This window comes from Idiotropiscis lumnitzeri, chromosome 3 (genome assembly GCF_059441095.1).
Source record: "Idiotropiscis lumnitzeri isolate Australia: NSW breed Sydney's pygmy pipehorse chromosome 3, RoL_Ilum_1.0, whole genome shotgun sequence".
Classification (NCBI taxonomy): Eukaryota; Metazoa; Chordata; class Actinopteri; order Syngnathiformes; family Syngnathidae; genus Idiotropiscis; species Idiotropiscis lumnitzeri.
In genome coordinates, this window is record NC_142393.1 from 21,920,115 (window position 1) to 21,940,744 (window position 20,630).

Consider the following 20,630-nt stretch of genomic DNA (forward strand, 5'->3'; position numbering starts at 1 on the left):
TATTGAGTTATTAATGGATTAAAAAAATAAATATGCAAAATAGTGGGCCACGAAACCAGAATTGTAAGGCAATTTACTGCAAATGAACATGAAAATGAAGATAGAAGTACCTAAATAAAGGTTTAAATACAAGTTACAAGTTAAAAAAAATAAATATAAATTTCAATCAACTTCATACTTGGGCAGTAATTCTTTTGTTTACCACACTTTTGAGACTCACCGTTCGAAAAGCTGTCAGCTGGCATGCAGCCGCCTCCACAGGCTCTGACGTGGAACTATTGAAGTAATTACCTGGGCAATCTTTTTCTTTTCCAAATGCCTTGAATGCTTTGCCAGAAAGAAAAAGAAAAAGTACAGAGGGCTCGGGATCGTGCCGCCAGAGACCAAAAGAGGGAAGCCAGAACACAGAAAGTTCTTCAGGAGCTTCTGGGAAAGCAGTTAAGTGGTCAATCAAACACATGTGGGAAATTTAAACAAAATAGCGAAGAGACAAACAACTTCCTTCGTTAAACGAACAAACAGTGGTTGTTGTACTTGTGTTTGTCAGCGACTCACGTGCACGTTTGCCATTTGGCTTCAATATCCAACGTAACTTTCTGCTCAGGTTTTCCAGATGAATGCGTGTGACAAGTGTCCCCGCAACTTGACATCGACACATTTCACGTCATTATTCAAAGGACACACACTTTCCGAACACGTGTTACGATTTGGAAAAGGATTTGCAGAGGTTGCTTGTGTGGCCACCGCCATATTAGCTCCCCTACTTGGGTCTTGGATGGTCTCAGGTCTGGAAAGCAGAGCGGCGAAGACCTCGGCCAATTTTCCACAGCAGCTTAAACATGAGAAGTTTTGTGAGGAGACGCCAAACGCCAAGTTCTCCACCGCACTTCCGTTTTATTCTGCCCTTCAACCTTGTGTTCTTATTCTGACGTTCGGTATTAGCAATCATTTCGTCACAATTTTCAAGAGCCAAACCTCTCTTAAGTTGATGTGGCAACAGATGTGACCTTTCACCTCTACCATTAAAGATACGTGTTCTTCATGCGCTTCTGATTAAATGCCCGCGGAAAGCTTTTGCTGTCTTCAATTAGACGAACACTGAAAGTGAAAAGAGGAAACACACTTTAATGTTTGGTTTTCTTCCGTTATGTAACAGCAACAGACGGCCTCGTTGTGTCTTGACAGGAAACAATCAAGTTTACCTTTAACGAGCAGGTGCGTTCTACAAAGAAGACACATCCGCTTTCTGGAATGTCTTCCAACTTCCTGTCGTTTTTTCTGATGAATGGATGGATGGATATGATGGAACAGCATAGATAGGATCAAGTAACAAGCAGGCAAATATCCGCCTAAAATTATGGACCCTTGCTCCATAATTTTCCTAAAAAATAAATGCATTACAGATAAACTGATTTCAACTCGACTTACAGGAGCATCTTTGCCATAACATTACTTTTTGTTTTTTTTTTAACTATTATGAGTTCTATGCAGTTATGGCTTGTGGGAAGCTATCACTAAGTCTGTTCCTTTTGCTTCTGAGTATTGCCTGTGAGAGGGCAAAGGTCACTGAAGGTAGCAAGTTACGGGCAGCTTCTGGCACTCTGCTGTGCCATCATGACATTGCATCGCCGTGACGATGGGGGGGGGGTCACACCATAGACTAAGTGGTGTGGTTTGTGGCTGTTGCTTTCTTCATTTTTTGTCTTCCGTAGGTGAAAAGAAAATTCTATTCTGTTGGGATCAGAACATTAAAACAATATTATTGTTCGCTTGGCGGGCATGTAAAAATGTCAGCGAGTCATGAGGAGACGCAGTAAAAAATATTCCGATTTTATTTTAGAAAAGGGTGCAGCTCGCACAAACACACCTGACAGTCATGTTGGCCTGTGATTGGACCGATAGAAAACACAATACAAAACACAAGACAATCTTCGGCAAAGCAGCTCGTTTGCTTCTTGTCCAACACACAGACATCTAGACAAACAGACCCACAAAGAAAGTCAACATGGGAAGACAAAATGTAACTGTGCAATGTTGTTTCAAGTATGCTTCGTTTGAAGTTTTAGGTCGCACAAATTTGACCGTATAGATGATTTTATCCATAACAACATTTTGTAAGCCTTGATGAACCCTTGCATCAGACAAATGATGCAACAAGGTTTGATGTGGTCATTTCATAGATGAACTGCAAACTAAGTAGGAACAGAATTAAGAAACGCTTAACATGCTAAAATGATTCTAAGGTGACACAGAAAAAAACAACAATTTGGTCAGTAGCTTGAGCGTCTTTGCTAAATTACCATGAAAATATAGAAATATATAAAACAGACATTATTGCATGTTATTAGTAAGAGAGACACCAGGTTATCATTTAAAAAAAAATGCAAATGTATTGCCAGGCTACTCTTGAGCTACGACAGCTGTAAACATGCAGGGTGCATGGTTGCACTGTGCGGGCGGTTGAACAGACGGAGACAAGCGGAACAAGTTAACTCATCCAGGTTGAAACGCTTAAATTGTTTGTTTCGAGGGCCCCGAGCTGCATCACGTCCACAAGCTAACAGAGCAACCAAGGCACTGAGGAGGCGTAACACCGGCCCAAAGAACAAACCCAGGAAAACAGACGTAAAGGTTCATGGAAAGAAGACAAATTCACGAGACTTCTTGCAGAGTGCAAGCAGCGTCAGAGACACTATTGACAGTGGAAGCAACATGGACATGACATGACAGCAGCAAAAAAAAAATATTTGGGGCCTGATTTACTAAAGGTTTGCACTGATCGACTCATCGGGCGCATCCAGATTGCGTCTGCCAAAATGGCTCCATAGTTCACTTTGGACACTCTCGAAAGAGTTAGATGCAAATGGATTTGGTTAGCAAACAATGTGATTTCTCAAAACATGAAATTTTAGGTGTTTGAAAGGCAGGTGCAAACGGCACCGCTGTGCGCAACAACGATAAGGAGGCGCAGGCAAAATGAGAGGCGATCGGAGAGAACAGATCTTATCCGCTCGTGTAAACACTTAAAATGCCAGAAACAAAAATGATCGGGACTTATTGTTTCTTCAGCAATACAGTTTTGGAGATTCTTGTTGATTGAAGGAGTTAGGCACAAGAAGGAGTCCTGCCATGTCATCATTGACAAAACTCCATTCAATTCTGCATTCCTTTGTATATGGGTCACTCCAGCACGGTGGAGCAATTTGTGCTGGCCTCTGGTGTACTGTTCCATTGTTACACAGGATCGGAAGATGCATCCATGCACTCTGGGTGAGTTTAACCAACAAAAAAAAAAGGCGTTTATTCACTTCACCAAAATTATTATTATATTATTATAGAGTGATACATTTATTTTCTGGGACAAATGTTTGATTGTCTAACGCTTCCATTCCAATCACTTAGTCACTCAGTCTGTAAGTAAGTGAACATGCAATTTAGTGCCCGCTATTTGTCATTTTAGTGAATCAGGCCCTTGAAGTGAAGCGAGAAGCGCAAGGAGAAAATGGAATACATTTTTCAAAAAACAGACACCAGCAGATAATGACAACCAAAAGACCAGACACAAAAAAGGTCAGTAGTCAAAAGTTGCCTTGCAAAAAAAAAGAATAAATAAATAAAATGAAACTCTCAATACCACCCTGTCCAATCAGGAGCCACGACCGCCCAAGTCACACTTTCACAGTCGCAGGCAAAGGCAGCTGTCTCTGTAGAAAGATGCTAGTTAACCTAACTTGACGTCAGTCTACTTCATTGAGAGATTTGAACATTCTAGAATGCAAAAAATACAATGAATCAAGTTCATGGTGACTGGTACAAGGAGGACTGGGGCCACCCTGAAAAGTAAAAAATAATATTAGGAAATGCAGTGATCGAATTGGAAAAATACAGTCGTGTTGAGTAATGAGAAACAAAAACGGAAGTAACCTGAATAAAAAATTGAAAGGATGAACAGCAACTTTAGTACCTCTCAAAGCCTGCAACTCATTATGTGGTGGAGCTGCCCCGTCGTTCCAGGTATCTGCAGGGTGAAAAAAAAACAATTAAAAACCAATGACGTTTAGCTAGTCTACATTTGACAAAAGAGCAAAAAATCACACCAATGAGAAAGCAGAGAATGGCATAAAAGTTTCAGATTTATATTCAAAAGCAATGTTCACTCGGAATTAGTATTTCATGCTTGAGTTAATGAATATCGACATTGTTTTATAATGATCACTCACACTTGTGTCTGTCGCACAAAGTCTGCAAAATGTTGATCTCTGGCGCACAGCTCGATGATCCTTAGACGCTCCTGGATCTCCTGCCGAAGATCAATAGTCAGTGATACAAGTCCACTAAATGTTTTTTTACTGCAACTGTCTCCTTTAGAGAAATGAGTCGCACTTCTTTGGTGAGCGCCATGTTCTGGTAGATGTGTCGGACCTCCTCGCTACTCAGCTCATTAGACGTGGCAGTGGGGCTGCTGTACTGGGGACGGTCATCGTCATAGCGACGGTAATACTGGGTGGTGACTGGGTCGCTCTCAAACATGGGGTTAAATTTAGTGGCACGTTCCAGAGTTGGCACGCTGTCACCTCGTCTGCAAAACAGAATATCAATCACTCACACAAAGTTTAGACTTTCACTAATCGCTTTAAGTCATGTCATGAAAAAAAAAAACCAAAAGTATAACCCAACACTAATTGAACCAAGGCACATATTGTACATTATGGCACACACCAAACAAAAAAGTCAAGATTGCCAAAATTTGGGGATATTTTCTGAAGAACAAAAATATCTTTCTTCAGGACTGTGTTTTATAAAAACATCCAGTAAAAACATAATTGAATAAAAAGCAAGGAATTCATTTTTGAAATAGTTTGCTTCGATTCAATGGACATTGTGTGGGTCCTTCCTTCAGCTCTGTGTGTCAAAGCTACCCACAAAAAGACAAACAGACAAGAGAACACACAAGTAATTCGCTGGTGCACATGAGCATTATAGATTAAAATAGAATATTGCGCTCTGGTTCAACTTTGTAATCACAATTTTGTGCACTAGAATTCGTAAGGCTAGCCTCAATTCGAAGTCAAGTAAGCCATCCCAATTGCTTCCGTGGGCCAACTTCAAAATAAATACAAAGTAAGGCATTGATACCCATGTTGTATTGTATTATTTTTTTCTCGCATTTATTTTGAAGTTGACCTGAAGTTGCATGTTGGTCTATGAACAACCATTGTCACAGCTGGCTTGACTTGGCTAACTCGCTGCTAACGGCTATATTAGCCATGAGACGTTGCAGGACGGTATTCTGCTGTAATAATCGGCAACAGGTGAAACACAGGTTAATTGTACCGTATCTCATGGAGGAGCATTTAATTGTTCTTACTGTTAGTATATGATGGCATAGATGAACAAAGATACATTATTTGTAGCGAATTAATATTGTTCTGAGAATGAAGGGAAATTAGCTAATTTCCTGCAGTCCACCTGATGATTCCTCACGGTGCAGTGGTTGGGTATCACTGGGATAAACACAGCCACAGAGTGACCGCCGTACCAACCTAAGTGGATCCTCCATGTCCTCGGTGTCATACTGCTCACGCAGAGTCCTGGCCAGAAAGAAGATGATTCCTGCCGCCACCGCAAGGAAACCCGCGACCGAGGCAATAGCAATGCCGACCACCAGTGGCTCAGAGACGTACTCTTCACAGTGTTCGCCGCGGTACCACCAGTTCTCTCCTACACGACACCTGCGGTTGTTCAACAGACAATATTTGCAGCAACCTTCTATCACATACTTTTAATTCACATTGTCTTCTGCTTAACTTAGCTTTACACGTGTATAACAGCCGAGAATGATACCATTCTATGGACAATAAGCCATAGATTGATTTACATTGATTTATTGACTTACATTAATTAGGCAACATTGGTTTGGTAGAATTTTGTGAAGTTGTCGTAGTGAACCAATTAAACCAAAACATTTATGTATAATAAATCTGATATTGTTGTATCAATTATTACTCGTATTTGTTATTCATGGGAAGAGAATCAATACTGAGGGGGACTCAAAAAATCAATTAGATTATTCTTCAAACGCGATCAGCCGTAATAGCCAGTATTTATATCATATATTTGATAATTCTCTGTTTTTTACCAAATCACTATGACAGTATTTTTTGTTGAGTTGGTCTTGATACAATAAATTCTCGGTGGGCCACATTAAAGAAGGGAGTGTGCAATATATGCCCTTCCATTGAAAGGTTAAACATGCACATACAACATACAGTTAAGATTCTAACTCAAGTGTTATTTCTTTTTATATTTTTCATATTTTTACCCCTTAAATATGGTGTTTTATTGTTTTTAATAAATACTTTGCTGTCAAACAATAGCTGCCCCAGGTAAAGAACTGTAATATGAAATTAAATTACCATCGAGCAGCATATAAATACAGATGGAAGTTAATTTACTGTGTTGTAACAGAGTTTATGTTTCTTCCGCTTTTGCTCACAGGTATTTTCATAGGCACCTTAACAATCCTCTAATTGGCTTTTGTATAAAAGTAGTCTGACCTGCAGATGGCGCCCTTGCCAGCAATGATGTCACATTTGCCATCATTGAGACAGAAGTCTTCCTGCACATCACAGATGCTCTGACAAGGCAGGCCGTCCACGCTCAGATAGCCGGCGTCACAAACACACTCAGCCTCGCCAGACCACCGATTGACCATACATTGGGAGAAGGCGTTGCATGCCTGGAACTTACACGGGTCCGCGTTGTCACCTAGAGAGGATAACAAAATGATTCTCATTTTTAATATCATGTTGAGCACACCTTCTTAAAACAAAAAAGTACACACAGTATATTTCAAGATTCTCATTAAATTCCTTGTATTGTTCAGTTCTGATTCCAGAAGAACCTTCTTTTTAACGTGACAACGATGGTGGCAAAATAACTCACAGTCTGTTCAAGAACATATATGGGTATGGAAAAAAACACTGTTAAAAGTAAAGGTGAAGTAGAAAAATAGGCTATGAAGTGTTTTTTAACTGTCCAATAGGTACAATATCTGTACAATATATTTTTACCTCTTTTATTAACTTGCATAGTGCTCATACTGAGAAGAAAAAACCACAATCATGTTCCAGTAGCTTTGCTGTCATTGTAAGATGACTAATAAAATGCTAATTTAGCTAATGACAACACTGCTAAGTGTGAACATTTTTTTAACTCTAAAAGTTGTTGTTTTTACGCTGTCTAAAGACAAGATCCGAGAGATATGCACGGATGGTTTGAGATGCAAGACGATTATTTTATAAATAAGGACGGAGGGATGATGACAGAAGGGTGGCCAGGTTACAGATGGAGGACGAATCGGCAAAATAGGGTAAAGTGCCCATCTATTCCAAAAATATTTTTTAACAGGTTGGAAGCTGAAATGAAGACGACAGCAACCGAGTCAACTGTCCAGACAGAGGTCAGAAAGACGGCGGCTAACCAGTGCGACTCTGTTCCGCTCACGTTCGTCCCAGACAGATTAACTCAGCCGTAGACGACCTGACTGCAGCGATTGCATGTCAAGAGTCTTTGCACGCAGTGACGCAATGCAGACTGGAGTCCTCCTTGTCATTAAGGTTAAATACAAAAGTAGTTTTCCAAGTCAAAGCAACGGTAGTATAGTAGTAATATGCAAAACGTACATGATCAACCTTATGCATTTCAGCTTTGGGATCCAAAATGTCAGTAAAGAAGTGGATTTGAACCTTCCAAGGGCAGCAAAGCTCAATTTGTAACAAATGATTGGTTTAGAGACAAAAGGGAGATGGGGGGGGGTGATAATGGTCAAAATCCATCTGAAGAAGTAGAAAAAAAAATAGTGTACAAGTGTGCCAATAGTACATTGTATTAATGTTATACATCAAGTCAAAATTGAATTTAGTCCTAAACACCACTTGATTTCTGGGGGGCGGGGCATATAATGTAAAATTTACTTTTTAATGTTTGTATATAAATGATTGGATCCATGGAGCACTTTCCCATTTATCACATGTTAAATTAAGCAACCAATTAAAGTGTTTTTAATCTGCCTATTTCTGAAAATGTCTGTGAGCGGGCATTTCCACACTTCCGTCACATTGTTATTTAACAGTTGAGGCTAATTTGAGTAATTTCCAGCCTGACACAGAGTTTCTCAACTTGGCATCTTAACTGGCCAAAGATTCATTGCCATTAGGGCATTATCATAGATTATCATCCACAGTGAATAGGGTTAAATTGGCAAGGGGTGGCATAATTTAAGCGTCATCACATAATTTTTCAGTAAAAGAAATACCACTCTATAAAATGGCAGCCTACTCTATAAAAACATAAAGTAATGACCTATTTAAATAAATATAGACAATTATAATTGTTGCAACATTTCACGCATCAACTATAAATGCCACCAGTTGCTATGAGCAGCAGTTTTACTTTTATGCTAAGGTACAAAAATTGTGAGCACGTTCAAACAAGTCAGCAGGACACTCTGTCTTACCTGATTCAACATCCAGTGAGTACTTATCAATGGCGAGGTTCATAGTCTGGTAGGCGGTGTTAGCAAAGTCCTCAAGGATAAGGAAAACAACATTGGCAACACCTCGAGAAACCGGTTTGCCAAATCTCATACGGCTATTGACCACAATACTGCCATTTCTGAAGTTGAGGATCTCTAAATTCTGGAAGTTGTTTAGGTTGGACTGCAAGTACGGAACGAGCTGAAATAAACACAAAGTCAAACGAGAAATGTTATTGTCGTGTCAGGTTTTCACTCCTTATTGGTTCAGTTCTCACCAGTTGTAGAAACCGTTGCTCCAGTGCTTTGTATTCAGGGGAGCTCTTGTTGAAAAGGTCCATAGAGAATGCCATGTTGGTGACCCGGAGTCTGAAGAACACCGTCAGAGCTTGGATTGGCCTGGTCGGCAATGCAATAGCATCCAGCTCTGATCCCTGCGCCCCACTGGAATAGCCGCTGCTGTCACCTTCTGTTACCACGCTGCCATACTGGAACACATCAAGGCTGACATCGATACCTGTCACACCAGACGGGTTGTGCTTGATCGTCTGGATTTCCGTTGCTTCTGTACTTTTAGTGTTTTCCGGAAGCATCAAAGTTTCCGTTTTGAGTCCTTCCAAGTTTGTTCTCAAATCTTCATCTGCTTTTTTTCCATTGACTTCAGAAGACACTGTACTGAAGAGACCATGATCTTGATTGGAGTGCTCAGCAATAAGTGAATCATCGTCTTCGGGTGCCGAATCTGACACGCGAGTGAATGGTGAATCCTTCTCAGGAGACAGGGCAATGGGGTTTGGGTCCAAACTAACAGGAGATAAAGTGACAACAGTAGTAGTAGTAGTAGCAGCAGTCGTAGTGACAACTAAGATTTCATCTACTGCCAGGTCTTCTTCGAGGGTAACAATCACTGGTGTTGGTTGAGAGAACTGGATAAGTTGCTCCTCTAACACTTCAAGCTCATCATGGTGGGTTTCTGGAACTGGCAAGCTGGGTTCTTCGGTTAAGATTTCCTCTTGAGGCGTTTGAGGAGGTATGGCCTCAAAGTGTGATTCTTCGACTTTAATTGTCAGATCTTCTTCAACTGTTTGTGTGGTCTGGTCAGGTTTTTTAGATGCAATCACTTCTGCGGCATCAGTGTTTTGCTGCACAACATAAGTTTTTGGGGTTTCGCTTGTCACTGCTACTTCTGGTGCAAAACCTGGGTGGTTAAGAGACCAGGTCTGCAGATGAGGTGCGCCCGTAAATGCCACCAAATTGTGTTGATCCTGCGTCACCTGAGACTCTTCGTAGAGGCCAGATGCTTCCACTGTTTGCATTGACAACTCAACTGTCAAGGTGCCTTTGGGTGAAAATACGGGTGGATCAGTGGTAGACAACCGTGGGTCTGTGCTGATGTGTGGTGTAAATAAAACCTGACCCAAGAATGGGTTGTCCATGTCTCTACCTGTCATAGAGTCCTCTAATGTAGGAAGCGTGCGTAAAAGTGTAGAAGGGGTAGACTTGAAATCCGTGACACCATCCCGATTGCTACTTAGTGACTGACCAAGAGGTTCGACTACGTCCTGGTTTCCATCATCCTCATCTGTCTCTTCCAGATCTGGGGGTGGTAGGACCTCCAGATGGCTTTCACCATAAAAGTTTGCTTCCAGTTCCCAAGACTCAAGAACTCCTTCCTGCCCATCTCCTGAGAAACCAGAGCCAGATCCAAAATCCATTGTGACCTCAAGGCCTTTCTGAGGAGGTAGCACATTAGAAGCTTTATGGTCCCCTTGGAAGGACTCATTTCCAGCATTGCTCACAAGAAAACCCTCCTTTTCAATATTTTCATCAGCTGTCAATCACAGAAACACATGGAGGGAACATTAAAACACATGTGTAACAATCCACAGAACGGAACTAGTTTTAATATTAGTTATCTGTTGGAAATTATTAAAAAAGAAAAAAAGTTACCAAGGGAGTCTAGCATAAATCAATCAGTAAACATGTTTGGATCCTTTACTTGAACTCACAGTCTTGTGTGTTTGGCAGCAGACTTGGTATCCTCTCCAGGGTCGGTGGAAATGTTGTGCTCTCATCCACCATGAAGACATCATTTTCGCTCACCGCTTCACTCTTTGTGTCTTTCCACGAGTCAAATGAGTCAAAAAGGAAGTCCTCTTTCTTCAAAAAAATGCCACTGTTCTCCATCTCTTGACTCGGTGCATCAGGTGGTCTCTCTGCAGCAAGGACGTTATCCTGTGGACATTATCATCACATATTAATCAGCAGAAAGGAATATGGATTTTTCTCTGTTTGGTGGCAAGTCACCATGTTGTCGTAGATGTCGGCTGGTCGATTTGTCGGATGCCCTGGAGGTAACACATTTTCAGCTGGAGGACACAGATGACACAAGTAAATAGCTTGTGAGTCAGAAGTTGATCAAAGTGAGTGGCAACTCCTCTAATTGAAGAGATAAAATCAAGTTATGCATCCAGTCACCATTCTCGAGCAGCAGCGGGTCGGAGTGGGTCCCCAGACTGCTATTGGTCAGGAAGTTGTCTTTGCGAAGAGCTTCCGTAATGTAGTTGCGGAAGTCCGTGATGGTATAAACGACGGTTGGCTCCTCTGCAGCAGCAGGGTAGTTCTTCTCCACCAGGTTGTTCTGCAGTGTGATGAAATCCATCGTGGCATTGGAGATGCCATCACTATTCACCGCCAAAGTGATGGCATAGTGTACATGAACCACTAGACCCCTGAAAAAAAAGAACCAGAAACATATTGATTGCCCACTGTCTTACCGCCTTGCTTCTTGCACATGCAACAGTTTTAACTCTTAAAAGGATGCAGCCTTACCGTTCCAGGTCCTTCTGAGGTCTGACAACAGGGAAAAGAAGACAGAAAAACTGAGAAAAAAAGTCTCAACACAAGTTTGTTGGCTATGATTTCAGCATAATAGATTGTTACCTGAATTCGATGACAAAGACATTCTTGAAGCCTGGCAGTTTCTCAAAGGCGTCTCTAACCTGGATGTAAAACGCAGTAAGCAAAGATTGTTTAGGATACTTGTTTAGACAGAAATGGTAACACTGAGACGTTCAAGACCTTTCAAAAGTTTGACTCAAAACTCAATTTGGTCGCGCAAGAGCGTACCCTGCGGGTAAAGTGTCGAACTAGTTGCTGGTAGTGGACACTACTCGGATCCCTCAGAGCACCGTTGTAGGATTCTTCTCTCAGTGTAATGCTCAGCTCCACCATCTGGTCCTTCAGAGGCCTCAGGAAGTTGTTGTCTATTTCATTATGAAGCTGAATGTGTAAGAAGATGGAAAATGTTTAGTGAAGTCTTTTGACTAAAATTAGGGATATGCGATATATATGACTCACCGAGCTTTCCTGCTCCTCAATGGGGAAACTTAGCAAGTTGTCATCGGCCTTCAGGGGGCTCACTGTGGAATCTGGGAAGTTGCCGTTGTTGTATTCCGCAATATACGGGGTGGTGGCTGGCACGTAGCTGCTCGGTGTGGCCTCAAACTTGGCATCGCTGTCCACAGTGGCTTTGACAACTGTTTCATGGAACGGTGCCTCCGTATGTAATCCTTCTCCTGCTAATGTGTCACTAAAGATGAGCGGGCCTTCATCAGGGGGAACCTCTGCAGGATGTGTCTGGATGCTTTCTGCGGGGTCATCATCCTCAGAGGAGAACAGTGGGATAAGATCTTTATCTGCAGGCTCTTCCTCAACTTCATGAAATGTTTCTATTTTTCCTGCATTATCAACTTCTAGGGTAGAACTCTGTAAAGTTATTTCTGATGCACGGCCCACCTCAGACTCTTCCTGAGGTTCTTCTACAACTTCAAGCTCCTCCGATTCAGAGCCTGGTAGTAATTTCTCTGAATTCTCCACAGAAATAACTGGACTTGCATCATCATCAGGCTTAGCGTGTGACTGGTTCGCTTGAATTCCCTTTTTTGGATCGTCAGGTTCAGAACTTTTTGAGGTGGATTCTTCTGTTAAGTGTGTCATGTGATCCGTTCCCCCCAAAGTTTTACCCCCATCTTCACTTGTATTCTCGGTAGATGTAAAGTCAAGATGGGTGCTTTGTGTGTCAGGTACTTCAGGTCCAGTTTCGGTTTCCGTGGATTTTAGTATCGAAGGGTCAGTTTCCTCTTCGAGCTTCTCATTACGTGGCAGTTGTTCTTCTTCTGAAGTTTCTGTGACAATCTCTGCTTCTGCATCTATAATGGGTGTTTCAGTTGGATTTTCATCTGGTTCGTCTGTAGCTTCAACAGGTCCTTCTTGATCCTCAGCAACTATTTTGACAGAGTCTTTTGTAGCCTCCGCTGGCTCTTCTTTATTTGTGGGATCATCGACAACTTCAAGTGGATCTTTCACTGAACTGATTTTCTCTTTTTCCAAATCAGTCTCTTCAGTTACCATGTCAGGCTGAAATATATCTGGAAAACCTTTCTCAGTTAAAGTAGTGACCCCTGCTCGACTATCCTCTTGTGGGACCTGGGCAGTCGGCTTAGAGATTAGCTTTACAATAGCATCAGGAGGAGCCTTAGCGGTCTTGTCAGAGTGACTTGAGACGTTAGAACCACAGCCTACCGACTCGTCTGGCGCAGCAGTGACAACAGTGTCATAGGTCAACTCCACAGGAGTCTTTGTTAATTCTCCTTCAAGGACTTCTTCGCGTGCAGAGGGCGAGGGTGTCCAGGTTTGGGCCTCTTGTCCGGGGGTTTCTTCAACAGCAACATTCCAGGAAAAAAAAACATGAAATACATTTTTTTAATTGATTAATCATGTGGAATAAAGTAACAATAAACCTGGTTTTCTCTTCATACCCAAATATAACACACTGATGTTATACTGTAGTTTGCATCTGAGAAGAATGTTTTTAGCATCTGAACTTCAGACTGCCTCGAGTCAAATTTTACCAAACCCAGACTTCACAGCTCATCAAAGCCCTGCGGTTGTGATGACCCTGGTACTCGTCCAGCACTAAGCTTGGGAACACTTCAGCTGCTGGTTCGCCATTGACCAGGCTCTGGCCTGTAAATAGGCTTAATGAGCTATTCTGAGCACAGGGTGCATGTGTTCTGGCATCCACTGCTTGTTCCTGCTCGTGGGGTGTAAGCGGACTGACGACAGCTGCTCACAACTGATTTCAAACCTGCGTGCGCATTTTTACACAACACTGTCTCCACATCTCATCATGGGTGTACTTTCCTTTTGTCTCCTCAGATAACCACTGGTGATCTTCGACAACCTCCCTTTGTCAGATTTTAATCAAGTTTTAATGTTGGGTCAAAGCCAATATATTTATTTTCTTTCCAAGCTTTTAAAGAAAAAAACAACGGCCAAATAATGGTAGTATTTTATATTAAACAATAACAAATCATTTCTATTTGAGGACTTCCAGTCAGGAATTTAAATTTTAATTGTACTGAGAAAGAACTGGCGAAAGTTACTCATGTTGGCAGTAAAGGAACTGTCTTTAACTGGTTTAAATCCTACTTGTAAGATTGATTACAATTTAGTAAAATCAGTAACGAATGGTTGGGCTATTACTGTCAGCGCTCTGAAATCACTCCGCGATTCCATCTTCTATCAGCTGGGCCTTCAGATACTACCACAGAGCCGTTCGCAGCAACCGTCCATCTTGTGTGATGCATTTTTTCACGTGATACATTTTCCAATTTCTTGTCTGTCGCTGATGCTGAAAAACTAGTGCATGCTTGTGACCTCTAGCCTGGATTACTGTAACTCTCTCTTAGCAGGCTGCTCTATCAAGTTGCTAAAGACTCTCCAGCTGGTCCGAAATGTCGCACGAGTACTGACTCAAACAAGGAGATATCTACAGAACTTGCCTCGCTACACTCGAATTTCAAATTTAACTTTGAATCCACTGCATCATAAAGTACAAAAGCGGTGCGTTATGAAGCTACGAGAACAACGGTTCTCAAACCTTCTCGTTGTGGAAATTCCTAAATTTGCCGCACACTGAACGATGTAGCGGGATTTACTCAACACTTGCGCAGTGTACTGCGTTTTGTCGCATACATCAATTCCAAACTTCAACCATAGAGCCACAATGTGCTGATGTCGCACAGTATAACCAATCAATGTGCATGGAAGCTTTCAAACAGACACAATTTCTAGTTTATAAGCAAGCGTTGAGAAACAGCCGCCCACCACGTACCACCAAGTGATAGAAATACGGAACACATATTGTGATTTACAACATGAATTAACCATATTTATAATTCCATATGTACCTGTGGATGCAATAGCAAAGCTTGTGATAAAATTAGACCCGGGTGTCCATAGGCGGTTTTACAGCCGGTTACAGCTGCCATCTATAACAAATGTCTTGCCATACCATTTGCCAACTCTGAGGGCAATTCCATTTATCCACCCATCCATTATCTGTACCGCTTCTCCTCACTAGGGTTTTTAAGGTTTATTAATAGTGATATGGTACAAAGCATTGTATGAGGAGCCTCAGAATGTCATACAAGCTCATACAGTTCACATCGCAAGTTCTTTTGCTAAACCGCCCAAAGTGAGTGGCTAACTCTCATTTTTTTGTGCTAGTCGGGTCCTAGTCGGATTTAGAAGCATCAAGCAGTGTGCAGTGGCCCTAAGGCCAATTACACTTAACTAGCATATGCACCCCTACATGCCATTTTGAAGACTTCAACCTAACTATTCATGACTTGTTTAATAATAATAATAATAATAATAATAATAATAATATTCCCTTTATTAGTCCCACAATGGGGAAATTCGAGATTCGAACCCAGGCCTCCTGGGGAGACTGGGTCCTGAACGCGGCGGCGCCTTAGACCACTCGGCCATCCTGGCAGCCCTTATTATTATTAATAGAAAGCAAACTAACCTGCAGTAATTGATTTAATTAAATATTTGTCCATCATTGGAAGCTGAAATGCTGCGCACATACAGGGTTGTCAGACTTACCGTATGTATACGTCACAATCATATCAGAGCTTTTAATAAGGCCAAAGCTAAGGTAGGGAGACGTAATTGGTTTAGTATGTCTATTTTATTGGCGCACCAGTCCCCATGTTACATGATTAAGCCATACAACAATAATAGATTGCAAATTACTTTGTGGACCCCGAGCAATTGACACGTTTGAGAACCACTGCACGAGAGCACTATGCTCCCAAAGTTCACATTTACATTGATTCCCTAAATCTGCGAAAGTAGAACAGGGGGCTGAACCTTCAATAATCAGGCTCCTCTTCTGTGGAACTATCTATCAATCTGTCTGGGAGGCAGACGCTCTCTCATCATTTTAAATGCAGACTAAACTATTCCTCTTTCTTCTCGGGGCCGACTCAGGTTTGTCCTTGGTCAACCCTTAGATAAGCTGCTACAGGCCTAGACTGCCCGGGATATCTTATGATACACGCAGCCCTTCTCTCTATCTGCAGCTGTTCATATTCATACTGTATGCCTAAATGTATGCCGCAATCTTTTCAGTCGCGCTTTTCACTTATTTTACGGTACATATAACAACATTATTTGCTGTGCTCCGTTATCCAAGTCTTTATGGTACGTAATTGTATTTTACTATTAACTTGTCCCAATCTTTCCTTTCTTTTTCTTATTCTCTGTCTTCCAATGGCGGAGCCAATAACAGAAGCACAGAGTAACAACATTAACTGTTGGAGTTAAACTGTACATTTTTGTTTGGTGGTGTTCCCTGGGATTTATTCAAATGTAAAATGTGTGCCTTGGCTAAATATAAGTAGGGACACACTTCTCTACACCTCTTCATTTCAATCCCATATTGATAAGATCACCCGGTGCACTTCCAAGTGGTTCCATTTGAGAAACACTAATTGCCTCTGCCCCTCCCGCACTGCCAAGCTGCTGCCAATCACACCGTACATAGAATCCTCAATTATTTCAGCTCCCTAATATCGTCCTCCAAAAATTACAGTTCTTGCATCACCTCGGTCCTGCAGGACGTCCACAACCACTATCAGACCTTTGCAATACTGTACTTGGTTATTCTTATAGCTATCATATCACTGAAAACACATTACTGTAGTTCAGAAAAGCTTACTCCAATTAACTCATCCAACCATCCGCCTATCCATTTTCTACTGCTTATCCTGTTCAGGGTCACAGGTGAGTTGTGGCCTATCCCAGCTTACTTTGGCCAAGATCTGCAGTACACTCTGAACTGGTTGCCAGCGAATCCCATAGCACAAGAAGGCAGTTAGCCATTCACAATTTTCTTTTTGGAACACCCTTCTTATCGGCCTTATTAATTTGTTTATTGATTTTTAAATGTCATTTCATGTTTAATTTTATGGTTTTATTATTTTTTCTTTCATAACTTGTGTTTGGTACAGTGTCCAGGCTGCTTTAAATAGATTTATCTTTAATTATTATCATTGTTGACAATGTGAATAATACTAACTATATCCATTGTTTGGTTATTAGCAATCATTACCAGAGCAACAATGGTTCTTATGGATGCCCCCCATTTCCTTTTTCCTCATTCCTACCACTACTACTATCAGTTGATCTACTCCTACTAAAACTTCTACCATTACTAGTATCAATAAAAAAAAAACTTGCTTTCACTAATCAACCATCATTTGATGTAGACAAGTGTCAGGTTAGACTTTACCTGGCTCGGCTAGGGTCAGAAGTCCCCCAACTGGAATGACCGACAAACCTTCAGAACTACAGGATACAAACACAAAGTCAAATAGGAGAAGACCGACATATTTTGTTACATCTAATCTTTTTACTTATCAAAGTATGGCAAGTGACAGAGTACAGTTGGAGCATCACACGAATGTATATATGAAGCAACCAAGTGCAGCGGAAATATATTTTTTTTAAAAAGCAGACAATTTGCAGAGGATATCTCCAATACTTCACATCTTTTTGTGGCAAAATTCCCCTTCCGTATTATAGATTGATTAACATATCAGCGTGACAGTAAGTAAATCATTTGTCAAATATTGAAAGCAGTTTTCCCTGCTTCCCAGCTACTCCAGTCATTTTATCACAGCTTGAATTTGAGTTTCTTTCTTAAAAAAAAAATAAATAAAACCAAAAAAGGTATAGCCTGCCATCTCTTATTGATTGATACATGGAGGCCTACCTGCACAGAGGCGGGCCTGAGCTGATGGGAACACTGCAGCAGGTGAGGAAAAACAACACACGTTTTGTCAACAAGACATCAACGTTTGTGACGTGTGTGTGCGTGAAGCTTGCATCCATCTTTTCATACTTAGCACATATAATAAAACTCTGTTATCACCCATGGGTGGTATTAAGTGTAAATTTGCGGGGTCCTCACCGCCCAAATATATATATATATAAAAAAAAAAATCATCAAAAACTTTTGCTAAAATAATTTTTAAAGGGCAAGTCAAGTCAAAAGATTTCTTTACCATAATATGTTCTGCGGCACAACTAGCCCAAACACAGCATTTTGATTAATTATGCATTCGTAGAATATGAATTAGGCAGCAAAATCCATTTTTTATACATCTCAGGGGCGGCCATTTTCATGAATGTCACATGACCAAAATCCTGAGGCCAGAGCAACTGTGATGTTATTTTCTGCCAAGAGAACGTGGCAAAATGGCTGCCTCCAGTTATGGCTACAAACAAGTGAATCGTGCTGCTTAATCCATATTCCAAGAGCACAATATTAATCAAAATATCTTGTTTAGTTAGAATACCATAAAACATAACAAATTTTATACTTGACTTCCCCTTAAAAGGCTCTTGTTCAGAAAACAGAGAGTGAGCCGTGGTTCGTCTTTACCTGAGCCCTTAAAAACTGTGATGTCATTTTCTGTCGACAGAAGTGATGACGGATGGATTTTGCTGCTTAACTTATGTTCCACAAATTTGATATTAATCAGAACAAAGACCCAAGCGAACAGGGGCAAATATTTCCATTGAACAGACCTCAGGGACGATGGACACGCAAAATAACCACAACTCTGCATTCTTGATAAAAAGAACCAACAAACTTGCCACGGCAAATCTGCATTCTGCCACACTGATTGTCTTACTACCTGAGCACTAATAAAGCATTCTCACATTTGTAGTTATATGTTAAAAATATACAAATATACTACTCAATATATATTATATATTTTCATGGAACAACAATGTGACACTTAGCTAAAATGTTAAGCAGTCACTAGTAGTTAGTGCTGGGAAAAAAAAATAGCTGAATAAAATATTGACACTTGGGGTGCAATTTCGTCATTGTCACCAAGGGGTCACTTTTGTTGCCAGCCATTCAGGCTATAACAGTGTTTTGAGTTATTTTGAGGGGAAAGTAAATTTACGTGGTTATATGGGTTGTACTGACAAAAATATAGCAAAATGTCATTTCTTCAGTCTTCTCCAGCTAAAATACATATTGACAAAAAACAACTGTAGGCCCGTATATCCGTCCAAATAAAAAAAGTGTATAATCACGTTTGGTCTTCATTTCTACATTAGAATATAAGTAAATACAAATAAGAATAATATTCAGTCGTGCATTGTAATTACTGGCAGCACCCTCCCAAAGCGTCAAATCACATCCTTCGCTCAGCAATAATGTGAAATTGTGTTGCAAGCAATGAGAAACTGACCTGCTTAAGGGCGCCGCCATGCCAACTCTCTGAAAGAAACATCCAAAGAAGCTCATTAAACTTGTCGAGCTCAAACATTATTTGGGTCAAACGATAATGGATACTCACGCTCCTAATGAGGCTGTGGTGCTCCTCCGATTGACTGAAGAATCTGCCAATGTCCTTGATGCTAATGGAGCCATTCATGCAGCGGCCCACCCAGTCCCGGTACTGGTCACGTTCTGGCAGCTGGTCCCAAAATATTTTGAAGGCCTCCCAGACCGTCTCTTGGCACACTGGAGCACAACAGAAGCGCTAGACCAGGGGTCACCAACATGGTGCCCACAGGGGAACAGGCCGCACACACAGTACCACATAAGTAGCCCACAAAACTGTTCTAAAAATAGCTCATTGAGACAGACAGGGAATTGATATTTCCTCGGAAGTTTGTAGAAGTGATGTTTTGAAAACGTAAATGCTGTAGAAACTTTTTTTTTTTTTTTTTGATAAATTGCTGCATATTGATCTGATTGTACCTTGTTGGGAAATATTGTGAAAAATCATTCACATGGTCACCATCTTCAATTAGGTGAATATGATTAGTTATGAATAATAACATCTGATTTGATAACAAATTGGTTATCTCAGAGGTTTATATCAAACTGGTATCTCTTTGCATTATTTGAAAATCAAAATTCCGTGACCCATTTATTGTGCACTACCTGAAGCATTTCGCTTTGTGACATTTGACCTCCCAACCATTAGTTGCGTTTAATGATGCCAGATGTTGTTATTAAGCTGGTAAGCGTTTTAAGACAAAGCTTTGTGCATTTTAAGCACAAATGCAGGTATAAAACGTCAAGATGGACATTGGCACGATGTGACAAACCTCTGAGGTGAAAGTAGTTGAGATGGTTGGAGACCGCTTGGTCTAATGTGTCCTGACTGCAAAGTTTCACTCCGCTGGGAAACAGAAGGTTCCTTTTCCTGCGCGTCATGGATCCATGATGCCTTAACAGAAGCTGGAGTTCTTCAGAAGAATCCTCCGTCTCGTCACCTGAGGGTGGTGAGGAGGCATGAGGTGATTACAACAGGTGAGTGGCAAGCCTTCCACTGTGAGAAACCGACCTGTGTCCATGTCAACGCAGCTCGACAGAAGCAGCAGCCCCAACATCCAGAGCCACAACCCACGATGCTTTCCCGCCATATTGAACCCAACACCGCAGCTCACGTCCTCAGCTCATGTGTAACGTCTCTCACACTTGTCCAGACGCCGTTTGGTGACGTGGTGGAGGGACGAAGCTCGCCGGGTGGCTTCGTCTCAGGTGAGCAGATGGGAGCTCTAATCCTATTTGTTAAGCTGTTGGGGTGGATGAGTGTTAGCGGGCAGACGTTATTTACTTGACCCGGCTTCCTCAATTTGTTTCTCGTGTCAAGTAACCCAGTAGTCAAATGCCTCCCGAGGCCGATTTGTATTATATTTTAAT

General features: G+C 41.3%; 1 protein-coding gene across 2 annotated transcripts; it reads right to left on the reverse strand.

Annotated features, from left to right (window-relative positions):
• Window positions 1–1,814: 1,814 nt before the first annotated feature.
• Window positions 1,815–20,467, reverse strand: LOC148340380 (interphotoreceptor matrix proteoglycan 2-like). Of its 2 annotated transcripts, XM_088290377.1 has the most exons (21): window positions 20,272–20,467; window positions 20,033–20,200; window positions 19,273–19,439; window positions 19,165–19,193; window positions 17,667–17,699; window positions 17,184–17,239; window positions 11,897–13,254; window positions 11,666–11,818; window positions 11,480–11,538; window positions 11,369–11,389; window positions 11,015–11,268; window positions 10,844–10,905; window positions 10,546–10,771; window positions 8,815–10,367; window positions 8,519–8,738; window positions 6,558–6,768; window positions 5,544–5,732; window positions 4,384–4,579; window positions 4,221–4,300; window positions 3,965–4,018; window positions 1,815–3,833 (listed from the first exon to the last, which is right to left on the reverse strand). In XM_088290377.1, the coding sequence occupies exons 1-20, from the start codon at window positions 20,348–20,350 to the stop codon at window positions 3,985–3,987; spliced, it is 5,148 nt and encodes a 1,715-aa protein (XP_088146503.1). In that variant the 5' UTR covers window positions 20,351–20,467; the 3' UTR covers window positions 1,815–3,833; window positions 3,965–3,984. The 2 variants fall into 2 exon arrangements, with proteins under 2 accessions (XP_088146503.1, XP_088146504.1); XM_088290378.1 differs by lacking the exon at window positions 17,667–17,699.
• Window positions 20,468–20,630: the final 163 nt, after the last annotated feature.